This window comes from Balearica regulorum, chromosome 2, assembly GCF_011004875.1.
Source record: "Balearica regulorum gibbericeps isolate bBalReg1 chromosome 2, bBalReg1.pri, whole genome shotgun sequence".
Classification (NCBI taxonomy): Eukaryota; Metazoa; Chordata; class Aves; order Gruiformes; family Gruidae; genus Balearica; species Balearica regulorum.
In genome coordinates, this window is record NC_046185.1 from 78,437,671 (window position 1) to 78,451,388 (window position 13,718).

Sequence of the window (13,718 nt, forward strand, 5' to 3'; positions counted from 1 at the left end):
ATTGTTCTCATAGGTCAGTTAAGGAAGAGAATGATCAAGAGAAAGTCCTCACTAGAGGTGCAGAGGGACTGGTCAATCTATATAAAAAATGAGCTAGAGGGAGATGACTGTATCATGCAGGAATTGGCTGAGTCCCTGGACATAGCATCTCGTGAGAACACTACTGTCAGAAAGGATCACCTCTAGCATGACCTAGACCGTCAACAAGGGAAGGAATCAACAGAAGCATTTAAAAAAAATGGCAACAAAGTTGTCAGAGAAGCACTTTTCAACCAATAAATGATTTATGTGTGCAGTTGGAAAAGGCAGTAGCATGACTTTATGCTCAGAATCACTTCTGTGGAGTTGTCTTCATGGCCAGTCCGACTGAATTCCTCCTAACTCATGGTAGAAGAACTGATCAAGTAAGAGGCAGAGACTGTACAAGAGTTATTCATTCAATAAATTTTGTTCTACAGTTTTCTCCCACCATGCCAGACTCACTGGCAGCCACATGGCTTAGCCAGGTTCTGAGAATTTTGCACAATCCTAAAAAGCCTGAGGTTTACATCATGTTAATGTCTGTCATCTTCTCAGTACATGCTCAAGAGATTATTTCCATCCAATAAAATTAGGTCTCATGAACCATGTCTGTCACCACCTGGGATAAGCTTCATAGATATCACCAGGCAACTCCGAATGAGAAAACAGCTACAGCCTGGTGATGAAAAGAGGCTCTCCAGGTCCCACAAGGCAATCTTAGAGCCACAAGCACATCTGTCTTGTCCAAATTAACTTGTTTCCAAGGAGAAAGAGGTCCATGCATTCTTGCCACCACACCAAAAGAAAAACATGGCTGAGCAAGTTGTTTCTGTGAGCAGAACGAGTGCTGCATCTACTTGCTCCATGGCATCAGGGAAAGCCACACCATGAGCTCTGCCAGAGACTATGCAAGAAAAGAGTATCCCATTGCAAGCTACATCCGACAGCAACTATGACAAACAAAAAAGCAGCTTCTAGTTAGAGTTGTAGTACTGGAGGCCAGGCTGTTCAAAGGCGGGCTCCTGGCTGCAGGGCAGACCTATCACTCAGCTGGGAAGCACAAGAATTATCAGTGAACTGTCTGGACACCAGGACTCGGCAGAGAGGATCACTGGCCTGTGAGGCCTCCCTGTGGCCTTGCTGGAGGAACCTGGAGCTGTTTCCAGCCATCTGGATGCTTTGAGCCAATGGCGTTTTTGAGGCATGGGAAAAAATTGAATCAGCCCCTTTACGAAGTTAGATGGGTACTTCACCTTGGCATGTGGCAGCAGAAATGGCAGCCTCTCCTTGCTCCAGCCCATGACCTGCCTGGAGGGGCAACAGCTATTCTCCTAGTTCAGCCTAAGCACAGTCACCACAGACAACCAGAAATCCTGATCTATCTCAACACTGACATTTCACTCCTCCTTCCTCATGCCTTTTCTGCTCTCATCACAGTACATGAATGCTGTTTCTTCAATGTTACCTACATGTCCATAGAGTGCTCATTGGCCCAGGAGCTCAGGGGCACAGACGTACTACGGAGTTGATGCTTGCTGAGGCTGGACACTAATATCATGAACAGAGTCCTTAACTCAGTTCACGTGACTGCGGAGTGGAGACTGCCATTGCACGTAACTATAATGCTCACTGCCAATACCCACAGACAGGAGATACAGGCATTGCCATCACAAGGGGCCTTTGGGACATTCAGGTATGTCCTGTTCATCTACAGTTTTCAGGATCCCAAAGGCATGTTTGTTCCACTGCATATGTGTAAGGTCCCAAGATAAAATGGTACTGACAAACTGAAGAAGTCCTGGAGAAGTCCTAGCTGATCTCTGTCCACAGTCTGTCCATGCACTGGAAAGAACTGATGGTGAGGCTGTTAATCATGTCTCAAGGGAGGCAGAGGAAGTTGTAAAGTGGTTCCAGTATTGAGCTCAGGAGGATTTGGTGCAAGAAAGTTGGAGCGCTAATAGAAAGTCTGGGAGAGAGATGTCTGAATACTATTCTGCTGGTCCCTGGCCTTGACTTTAGCTCCTTCAAAAAGCAAAAGGCAAATGTGTGTGCTGACAGATGAGTCAGTGCTCTGCCAGTTTTCCTGCCCACCCTGGCAAACACCTGCATCTGTCCACTCCACCTCCTTGGTTCACCTTATTCCTAGTCCAGGTCTTTCTCTGCATCAGATGAAATGTTCAGCCAGATTAAATGCTCTCTTACTGACTCACACTTTTCCCATCCTTGTTTCTATTCTCATTCTAAAGGACCTGCTAAACCGTATTATTCTTTCCTATCAGTCCCTATCTAATCTATCCTACAGCTGCTGTACATTAATGTTACCTAAAAACCTTGCCAAAAAATCTTGCTCTCCTTTGATCTTCTGTACTCTGCTGCTCACTTATCCATGGGCCAATGTGAATATGGCTCAGGTCAGCACTTTTATACTGGCATCAAGCTGTTTCTCTTCTGGAAACCTCCTTCCTGAGATGTCCAAGTGATTTAGTTGTGGTCCAAGAACAGTTAAAAATAATAGCTTTGAAGGTGGAGATACAGGACACAGACATACTTAAGGAGAGGGAGGTGCACTGCAACAGAGTGCAGTTTCTATTTAAAGAGCAAATGCGTATAGGTATGTGCATGTGCTGCCTATAGATGAGGACCAGTGGGCAGGATGAACCAATGAAAAATACTTAGGCAGCTGACCATGCAAGATAAATCAGCTTCTAGCAATCTGTACAAGATCAAATATGGCTTTGATCTGGCTTGGAAGCTAATAAAAGTGAGCTACATCTTTCACCATGATAGTCTTTGCTGACACCCAATTTAACTTTTCTTTAATTCTACCCACAGTCATTCTGTTATGCATAAACGATTCTTCCAGGTTTAGTATAAAAGCAGCTGGCACACTATCTGGTGCCATGTTAACATGGCAGATGAGGGCTCCAGGGCACATCCTCACTAAGCAAATTTTACATCAGCTCTCTCACAGCTTGTCCCATACGTCTTAGGACTTCTCTTATCCTGTTTTTTTAACAGTGTCTTGCTCTACTCAGCAGAAAGCTTACATTCAACAGATCTGAAGGAAAGTATCTTTACTGTAATATTATTCCTAGGAGGAACAATGCATTACTTACAGATTCTTTTCCTAGCAGAAGGTCTAGCCAGATGTACTTTTTACCTCCATTTTAGAGCATGTGTAACCACACCGTGAGCTGTGATCCCTTCCCCTTGCCAGGATTCACACGGCAAGTCCTGTATGCCCTCAGCTATCCTCTACACAATAGCCTGGAGAATGGCGACTTAAAGATGATCCTGGGACCTCCTAGACTGCAAACAGGAGCAAGGGAGAAATCCTAACCAGTTCGTTCCCATGAACTTCCATGAGAGTCTCTTTAACGTGTTCTCTCAACCTGTCATTCAAAGGCAAGGGATCCTTCTTACAAAAGCAACTCTCTGCAGGGTTCTGCATTAACCAGAACAGGAAGACAGAGCACCTGATTTCATACAACTCTTCAGATCCCACTTAGAAAAATATTTTCAAGAGCTTCATAGATATTTAACATAAACTTCACTTGTTTATGATCTCTCTCACAGATTATTTTCTACACCTAAAATTATTCTTAAAACCCTCTCTGTGCCTGTTATCACAATTTAATTTCCATGTCTAAATAAGCCTTTGAAGAAAGTAAGTCTGTAAGATTTAATTCTCCTCAATTAGGTGTTAGAGCTGGCAGCATATTCTCTCTTCAGAAAGTCTTAAAGGCAGGGACTCTTAATCTGAGTTAAAAAATAAACTTTCCAAAATCTGTATCCTTCCAAACTTTCTCTAGTTGAGGAAGAGAAACAAAATAGAACATAAGAACAATTTAAAAATTTGCATAAACCATCCTTGAAACAGAACAATTAAATAATGATGTTTTATGCCACAGAAAACTGTTAAAAATGCTGTGTTAAGTATTTAATTGCTGTGCAATAAGCCGATATAAATATTCATAATAAAGCAGCATTCTGAAAGTAATCCCTATCAGAGCCCCAAATATATCAATGGAAATAGAACGTGGGTATATCAAGGTGACACGTTTATCTTGCTCCTACTGTAGTACTGCACATCTATACAACGTACATGGTGACAAAAGGTCTCCAAGACACAGTTCCTGCAAGACACGTTGACACACATCCAGCAGTGTGAAGCAAGAATGACGCCTGGCTGTCCATGCAACCTCTCTTCCCCCAAGCTGCCACCCTGACTGGAAATGTAACTGAATGGCTTGTGAACCACCTCCCAAGCTTTCTGCATTTACCACGCAGCTATTTTACGTAGGCAGCTAGAAAAAGATTTTCATGTGCATGAACATGCCTGGCTGGAAGCTGCAGCTGTTCAGCTGTTGATTTATCATCTGTTCAGCTTCTCTGACATGGGGCTGGCAACCCTCGGAAGAGTGGGGGAAGACGGAGTGGGAAGAGGAGACGGCTGGTAGTTGACAGCTGTTTCAGCCTCTGCACTTTAATTGGCTCTGAATATGCCTCAACACCCTAAATTTGGCTGACGCTCAGTGTTCATCAGAAGAGGACATTGAGCCACAGAGAGAGGAAGACCTGAGCAGAGTGAAAGATTTAAGGAGGAAAAGATGACATGATTTTAGCCTGTTCAGGGTTACTCGTGCCAGGCCTTCCTTAATGGCAGACAGAAACCATTTTGAAGAAGATAAAAGCCCATCTCTCCAGAGGACAGATTTCAAGTGTGCCCTAAATCATGCCTCGTAAGAATCAGAAACTCCCATTCTGCCTTTTCACTCCTCTCCCCATTGTGATCAGCTCCGTTTGAGAGAGGAAAACTCTTCCAGAAATGTATTTAATGGAGAAAAAAAAGTGACAAGAAAGCAGCTAAGGAAACTGTCTCCCCTTCACCTCCTCCCCAACACTGTCTCCTGGTGACTAGCACACTCTGAAGGTCACTTGTTAGAGATGTATCTCCTTGGCTGGACAGCCTTTCTCTCATGCCCCCATCCAGCTCAAGACTCTGTTTTTCTCAGTTCTTTCCTCTTCCTGCCTTCGGCAGATACACGACTGATCAGAAATACTGCTGAACTCTACTCTCTGTGCCTTCTCCATCCATCCTATGGGCCACAAAGGCTATGAAGAAGGAGATCAGAGCTGGTGAGCGTGAAGGAGGTGATGCACCAGAAGCCTGCAGCCAGATTGTGGGTGACCAGAACAAAGGTCATATGGGAAAAAATCCTGCAGATGTCCTGGTGAGTCTGAACTGTTGGAGAACCTGTTGGTTGCCTCACAGACACTGCATTGTCCTGGTGGAATCACACCCACGGCGATTCCCAGCTTCAGGGAACAGAACTAAGGTTGCATCACATGGGTATACTGTATTTGCATCTCATCATTTCCAGGGGTGTAAACTGAGCCATATTAAAGGTGTGAGACACTGTCTGCCTTTACCTGCGTTAATGAGTTCAGAAGGTTCATTAAACAAAACAAAACAAAAAAAAGATTAATAGCAAGCATTGGGCAACACTACCCTGTATATATCCCACTTAGGTATTCAAATCAATTGCCATTATTTACCAAAACATACGAACTATTCACAGATTTGGAATTGCAGTCATCAGGACATCAAAGTCATCAACTACAAGGTTACCAAAGACTTCAGCACTGCCGCTGTTGCCAAATGAAAAATGTATTTGGCTGAAGCTGAAACTGAAATATAATCTTTATCCAAGAGGGAGCTGTGGTTGTGTTTTCTGTGACAAGCAGACAGATTAAAACACTTTATAACAGATTAATTAAATGACCTCAGAAGTAATGAGACTACATTTTTAGTCATTAGTTCTATAACTTCAAAGTTAAATACTACCTTAAAGAAACTGAAGTCACAAAAAAGAGCAGATATAAGGACATTGTGTTACTGGCATAAGACAGGCAATACTAGTATGAGGCATTTTAATATGACAATAATAAACTGAATCAAATCAAGCAGTTGAACTTTACCGCACCAAACAAGGCATTGTGTCTCCCGAGGTTAGGATCTTTTCAATATCTGGGTCCTCACAAGTTCACCAGTGGGAAGGAAGCTCTTTTGAAAATAAAGCCATTTTCTCTGATGACCAAAACTAGAGTTGACTTTCAAACTTTCAGAAAGTCTTACCGTCAGGGAGTACTTTCATTCAGTAAAGAACAACTGAATTAAAATCAACCAGTCTTTTTAAAAAAATCGAACTTTGCAAAGGAAACTCTCACTTTAAGGAGACAAGATTAGAAACTTGTAGATTTCTCAATGGAGATGCTACAAACAGAGGAGAGTAAGAACTGATGTTAGGAGATGACAATTTTTCTTGTTCTTGTGCCACAACAGGCCATTGAGTGTTGTTTCTCCATACTATACACACCTACAAAGGAAAAATGTAATGTCTCTTTTTCTGCAGAGACATTTCAGTGACTTGCTGCAAGCATCAAAGAATAATCATGGGATACAAGAGTGAACTGGTGTGTTAACAAACCACTGCTTATAGATTTCTCAGAGGAGACTTCCTTCTTCTCTGTGTTCTTAAAATGCGGATTCCTGAGCAGGTTGTGCCCAAAACTTCCATCCCATGCCTACTATTACACTCCTATGGTATTTGCTGCCTTGACCCCATAGAAGGAACTGACAAAGCACCATTTCAGAAATTCTGTCTACAGGAACACAGTTTAAGTCAGTGAGAGGCAACCCCTTCTGAGAAGACTGTAGCTACTTCAGGAAACAGTCTGGCCCTTTCCAAGACAGCAGTGTGATTGGTAGAAGTCTCAGGAATACTGTCTCTCTCCTCAAACAAAAGCTGCTTTTGAGTTACTGCCTCTTACAGGGCAGTGGTGTCTACCAGCTAGACCTCAAAATGAAGTTGGAGGTAATTTTAGCAAAGTGGGAAATCAGGCCCTCTTGAAAGCGCTGACTTTTAAAAGATGGCAGCAGGGCAAGGAAGGAAATAAAGAAAACAGGTCATCAAACTGCAGAGCTTGGAATTGCCTCCATAACGTGGGCCCTTGTGTCCTTTTTTTATTCTTCCTTCCCAAAACACTGATCAGTACTTCTTTATTAAGATTTCTTACTAAGCAGCTTGAAGATGTGATCTTCACCTGTAGTGTGAAAAGTGAGAACATGGAACTAAAAAGGCTGAGATCTGGGCTCTACCGCCGGCTCAGCCTTCTCAATACTTCAAAGTGGATCTACAAAGTAACCATTCTAACCACCACATACCACGCTGGCTAGGCTTGCGGAAATACAGCAGATCCTCACCTCTCCTTGCTGAACCTGGGCTGTCATAGAGGCAAGAATGCAAAGGATTAACAGCTAAAAGAAGAGAGTATAATTCTGTGGTTTATTTCTTACAGCATTTATATAAGAAGAATAGAGTTGAGGGACCTGTTTATTTTTCCTCAAGTTCAATTCAAACCAAACCAAAAATATCCAAAATTCTTTGGGAAGATGAACTATAAACCCAAGGACTGCTATCAGTAACTCAAGCAGCTGAAGATCTGTATACCTAGTAGACCACATAAGTTAGAAGGGCGCTTTGATTTCATCAGATGGAAAAATTCTTGTGAACATGCATTTATATCAGACGAGCTTAATGACTTTTCATGTGGTTTGGTTTTGGTTAGTTTATTGTGTACTTGTATGTGTAGTTTGGCTGTTATTCCTGAAAACAGATCTGTTTCTTAACAAAAGCAAATGAATGACTTGCTCTTTCTAAATGACTTCCAACAATAAACATTAGGCTGTCACCCTCATATCAGTTTCTCTTGCTCTGAAGTCTAAGGGTATAGTTAGAGAATACAGCTGCATCAAATACAACTGCCCTCTACTAACAAATGACAGTCTTCTTGTCTCATCCTCTCTCCACCTCCTCCTTAGTGCCAGCTCTAATCACAAAGTACGCTCAATCAAAATGAGCTGCTGAAAACTATTGCTTTTCTTTCTAGTGCAGTTTTCTGCTGAATTAACATGTCAGATGATTGGCTTACCGATCAATATCAGGGCTTGTGCAAGGGAGCAGGGAAAGGGAGTAGCAGGATTATGGAGAGTGGGACACCTCCTTTCCTCCTGTTCTGTGGCCATAAGTTGTTAGATCACCTAAGATGTACCACACAACTGCATTGGAGGGCTGCTGTAACTGGGATTCCCTGATAGTATTTGTCATTATGCATCTACAACCCTTCTCTCTGCTGTTCTGCAGTCAGGTAAAGACTGTATCCAACTGACCGGCAATTCCTGGACAACTGGAGACTCTGAGGGTACCCCAGAGAGAGGACACTTGGTCCATACACATGCTGAAGCTGCTCAAGGAAGAGGCCAAATCACTGGATTAGAAAGAACACAGTTATGAACAGCATTCTGGAAGGCTGGCTGTTAAAGCTGATCTTTGGACCACAGAAGAAACACAGCGTTATCTGCATTTGATCCCACTCCAACAGCCATACGCATTTTACCCAGTGATCACTGCACATGAAACCCATCCATGACAGAGACATCCCCTGCAAGAGGCACTGGCCCACTGACTTTCAAGCCCAATAAAAACCTGAGTATCCAGTGGAAACATAGTACTTCGCGGTGCTTTCTTGCTGCTAGAAAGACAAGTAAGAGAGCCTGCCCTCACTTGCGTGCTGCACAGCACACCCACCCCTGGGCCTCCCCTTTCCTCCAGGGGGTCAGCAGGGCCCCGCTCAGCCCCCACCATTCAGCCCCTCTAGAAGTAGGTCTGCCTGTACTCGCTTGTCATCTCCGCTACTCCTCAAAATTCACCTTTTTATTTCTGTGGGAACAGGGCTACACCTCTCCTCAGACATAAGCCCCGGCAGGGAAGGAGACAACGCGGTGCTTGTAGAAAACCGTCGCTGGGCCGCGGCTGGCTGCTGCCCCGCACCGCGGCTTCTCTAGCCGCTAACGGCCGCGGCCTCCCACGGGCTCCCGCCAGCAGAGGCCAAGCTCGCAGCGCCTGACGGCAGCGCTGCCTCCCCTTCTCCCTGTCCGGCGGCGCTCAGACCCAGGGCCGCCTCGTCAGGCGCAGCCGGGGTGAAGAAGGGCCGCTCCACGCAGGCGCGACAGACGCCAAACCCCCTCCTCCCGCCCGAAGGCTTACGAACCCTTCCGACGTCCCCCGGAGGCGCATGCGCAGGAGACCGAACGCGCCGGAGCGAGGGAAGCCTTCCGAACGTCCTTCTCCCTCCCCCTTCCCACCGGTCTCGGCGGGCCTGGCCCCTCCCCCCGGGTTGGCCAGCGCGCATGTGCGGTTGCCAGGGCGGCCGTCTCCGGTGAAGGTTTAAAATCTGCGGGGCATGCGCAGTGCTGCTTCTGGCCCTGGCGAGGGGGACGCCACATTGGAACGGCGAGGGGAGCGCTCCGGGCAGCGCCGGGCCGGGTACAGTTTGCGCCGCCTCCGCTCCTCCCGAGCCGCGCTCGCCTCGCCTGGCTCTGCCCCTCCCGCCTCCCGCCGCCCTCCCTCCTCCCCGCGACACATGCCGCTGCTCCCGGCCCGCGTCTAGCGCCGCTGCCGGGGCCGGCGCGCTGAGGCGAGGGAGTGCGCGGCGGGCGGTGAGCGGGCGGCGGCGCGGCGCTCTGGCCGGGCCGTGAGGGTCGGAGGCGGGCGGGCGTGGATGGATCCCCGCGTGGCCTGGATCCAGCCCGAGCAGAAAGGCCCCGCGAATGCGCTGTGGATGCAGATCTGGGAGACCTCGCAGGGCGTGGGGGGCCGGGGCGGCGCCAGCTTCCCGCACTACCTCTGCCTTAACTCCCCGGCGCTGGACTCCGCCGCCTCCCCGCCCCGCGGCCACAGCTGCGTGCGGCTCGGGGCGCCCGGCGGCGGCGCCTGCTGCTCCTCTTCCTCGCCGCCTTCGCCTTCACCTTCCCCTCCGGCCCTGCTGACCGGACTGGTTCCCGCTGCCACTGCCGGCCCCGCGGCGGTGAACGGCGGCGGCGAGGGAGGGCGGCGGCTGCAGAAGTCGCCTTCCGTGTCTTCCTCGTCCTCCTGCTCGTCGGTGGAGTCCGGCACCGAGAGCCCCGGCTTTTCCTCCTCGGGATCGTGCAGCGGCGGCGGAGGCGGCGGCTCCTCCTCTTCCTCCTGCGGCCCCCGGGCGGCAACGGTGGCTCCTCCCGGGCTGCTGGGCAGCGGGGCCGGACCCGGGGAGTTTTTTAATTTCCACGAGAACAAAGTGAACGGTGTGAACGGGCACCACCAGCCCCCGCACCTGGCGCGGAGTCCCCACCCGCCGCCGCCGGCGTCTCCCCAGCAGCACCAGTACCACCCGGGCCGTAGGAAACGAGAGAATAAAGCCAGCACCTATGGGATGAATTACCTGCTCTCCGGCAGCCGCGGCGTCGCCATCAACAACTCCCCCCACCAGCAGCGGCAGCCGCCTCAGCCAGCACTGCAGAGCCCCGGCACACCCTGGAAGACCAGGAAATACAGCCCGGGCGTGCAGGGGTGAGCAGCCGGGGCCCCTGGGGCTGCTGTAGCCCCAGAGATAAAGGGGACCTCGGCAGCTTCTCCTGCGGCCCCTCTGGGCACGGGGGTGGGTGGGTTGGGGGGGGTCACACAAACTCCTCTGGAGCTGGCTGCGGCAGTGGGGTTGATGATAGGGGATGGTGGGGTGCAAAACCGTGTTATTTCCTAAATCACCTTGGTCTGTGCTGGCTGGGTGGGTCCTGGCTGAAGCAGTGATACAGACAGGGCCTGGGAACCCATAGATGCAGGGGGTTAGGCCTTGCCTTGTAGTAAGTGGAGAGGTGAAGTTGTCAGGCCACTATCAAAAGGCACCTACAATAATTAAAGCAAAGATGGGTGGGGGAGGCTTGTCAAAGGTACTGGGGCTCAATTCTGATTCTAAGGGGGAACTGGAAGGCTTCAGTTCAGAGGAGCCCAAAGAAAACCCTTGCACTAATTTTTAAATGCCTCTGCCTAGGCTGTAGTAGACTGGTTACTTTGGGGAGTGTTAGGAGCATCAGTTGAAAGGGAAGTGCCCAGTTCTGGCTGAAATAAGCATGAAAGTCAGCATGGTCTTAGAACATTTTTAAGGGAAACATTGTAGCTCTAGAATAGGTTGAGCCAGCCAATATCTGAACTGAAGTCATGGTTTTCTAAAGAGAATGCTTTTATGAAGCGTATCCTATTCTGAGGCCATAACTTTCTCATATAAATGGATAGTTAGTAAGGCTGAGTATTCAGTTTGGTCTGATCAGCATGTAGAAGGGACTAAACTTGAACAAAGCACCTCTGGGGTGTTCCCTGAGATTTCTGTATTTCAGCTGTCAGATTTCACTCAGTCAAGGGGAATTGTTGCTTTCTAATGTTAAGGTTATTTTATTAATGGAAAAAGTGCTAGCTGCATTGATTGACCATAGCAGATTTTTGATGTCATTTGAAAAATAGTTTCTTGGAACTCTTAAAATTCAAGGCCCTTGGATGTCCATGGAGTAAAGGCACTGCATGTTTGTAGAGGGAAATAGATAAAGATAGCAGAGTGCACTTTCAGAGCTGGAGAAGTTTAAGTGAGAAATTAACTTCAGGGCAATGTCTTCCTTTTCTCTTTTGGGTGGTGCTATCAGGTATTGAGTACACTAGTTATCCAGAAGTGTTAAAAGATGTTTCTAAAGTTTAGTTTTTGCAAACCATAGCCCCCCCTGGGAGGACAAGACTTGTGACTACTGCTTTTAAATTCCAAACTGGCCAAAAATGAAAATTGCTTACACAAAGCTAAGATGTCGATGTTTAAGAGGTGTCATGCTAGGAGCTTTGGGTCCTGTACTAATAAGATATATGTCTAAAATTCCCATAGTGTCTTAAAAATAGTCTGAATTTCTTTGTTTTATTTCCATAGAGATGCAGTAGAACACTGAGTTAACATTTTAATTTACCTGTGTAAGACAAGTCAGCGTTGCTGACGTAGCTCTCCAGGCAGGTGGATGAGGGAGCTGCCCGAGGTCATGCAGCAGGTCTGTGGCAAACCTGGGAATCAAATCCAGGCACTGCAGGTGCCTCTAGCTGTTGGGCAACACCACCTATGGCAATCACGTATCCTTGTCTTTCATCTCCTACCCTTTTGTTTTCTGTTGGCTTTCCTTTAATAAAGGTTATGCCATTTTTCATCTATAAGTTTATAGAGAATCCATACACAAGAAAACTGTTTAGCCTAGCTTCAGTTGCACTATTCAGTTCCATAATACAGGTTGTTCTTTTGCTGATGCATTAATAACAAATTCTTGGCTAAATATCTTTGAAATTGGAAGCTGCATTTCCTGATCTTGTCAAGTATCTGTATTACTACAGTGAGACCTGATACTAGGAGTGAGACACCAGTAACTACAGCATGTTCTAGCTTTCCTTAGAGTAGCAGGGAACTAGTGCTGAAGGAGAGCATGGAAGTTGAAACCATAGACTTAAGGCAGAAACTGCTTTTCATATTTAAACTTTGAGTTCTGTTACCCAGGGTGAATCTTGGACAAACGTGTATTCCAAAACAATTTTCTGTTTGGTGTTATAAATACTTAGATGATGGAAATAACAAAAATATTGTCACTGATTAAGTGGCAATCTTCTGCAGTAATTCCTGACTACTGGTGAGTTTAACTTAATCTTCCTGAAGCCAGGCTGGTGTGTTGTTTGGCTGTTCAAATAAAAATGCATTGGAAAGACTGGGGTGGAACAGATCCCTACAGAAGTTTCTTCTGGATCCTTTATGTTCCTGATTTGTTGCCTGGTGTTACTTAGAACTGTCAGCCCAGTCCGCTTCCATAACTGTGGTGGTCTTGACAGAGCATCTTCAGTGGTGTCAAACTGGTGTATGCGACTGTAAGAAAGTGTGATTCTTAAAATTTTTGGTTGCAGTCTGCTTTGGACATACATTATTGGAAGAATGACTTGATTATAGATGCTCTTATGGTCATATTACGCATGAAGGTTAGAGCTTACTCTGCCATGGATATTGTTCTCTGCAGAATGTTTTTCTACAAGATGCTGAAATTTCCCAGTGATATGCAGTAGCTCCCAGTGTTATTGTATTATCTTTTGGTAACAGACTAAGAAGGGTAATCTCTCTGCCCTCTCCCAGGCTGCACTTTTGATGAAATGCCTGCATGCTTTCAAATAGTACTGTGCTCTCTCAGCTTTCTCATTCAGAGCTGGAGATGATCTGTAGCAGTGCAAGTCACCGTTTGTTTCAAATGGATCATATTCAGTGGCTTTGTGATGGTAGGTGTGATGATGTTTAGGAATGCTTTATGTTGTAAAGGCTGTGTTTTGCTCTGTTTTACGTACAGCATTCCTTTTCTCTAGTGGACTTATACCTATTGCTTTTACCACCTTCTGACAGCAGCATGCCAATCTTTGTGTTGTAAAGGAAATCCTCCTTCTCATAAAACACAGGTGAGAATAGCCATGCTTGATTAGATTTCATCCTAAAGCATAGCTTTAGGATGCCATAGATTGACTTGTGTCATCTTTTTCCAGATTTTTGAAAGGTAAGGAGTGAGGTGAATGAAGCCATGTTTATTCCAGTGCTTCAACAGAGTGATTAGTATAGCAACAGTGTAAATTCTTAAATGCCTGGGTTTAGTTTAGGAGTACAGATGGCAAAATGATTGGTTTCATATGCAATGCAGATAAGTGTCCTTTAATATTATGAGGTTAACTTAACTGTTGACTGATGTTCAGGACTACATGTGGTTTCTTGCT

At 46.4% G+C, this 13,718-nt stretch overlaps 1 protein-coding gene across 4 annotated transcripts in view; it reads left to right on the top strand.

The window, feature by feature from the left end:
* The first annotated feature begins 9,292 nt into the window (after nucleotides 1–9,292).
* Nucleotides 9,293–13,718, top strand: part of TENT4A (terminal nucleotidyltransferase 4A) — a 68,277-nt gene continuing 63,851 nt past the window's right edge. Inside the window, exon 1 of one of the 4 annotated variants that reach the window (XM_075744773.1) lies at nucleotides 9,293–10,472. In XM_075744773.1, the coding sequence (XP_075600888.1) occupies nucleotides 9,646–10,472 (827 nt within the window). In that variant the 5' untranslated portion in view covers nucleotides 9,293–9,645. The remainder of the gene's footprint in view (nucleotides 10,473–13,718) is intronic. The other 3 variants (XM_075744772.1, XM_075744776.1, XM_075744775.1) reach the window with 3 other exon arrangements.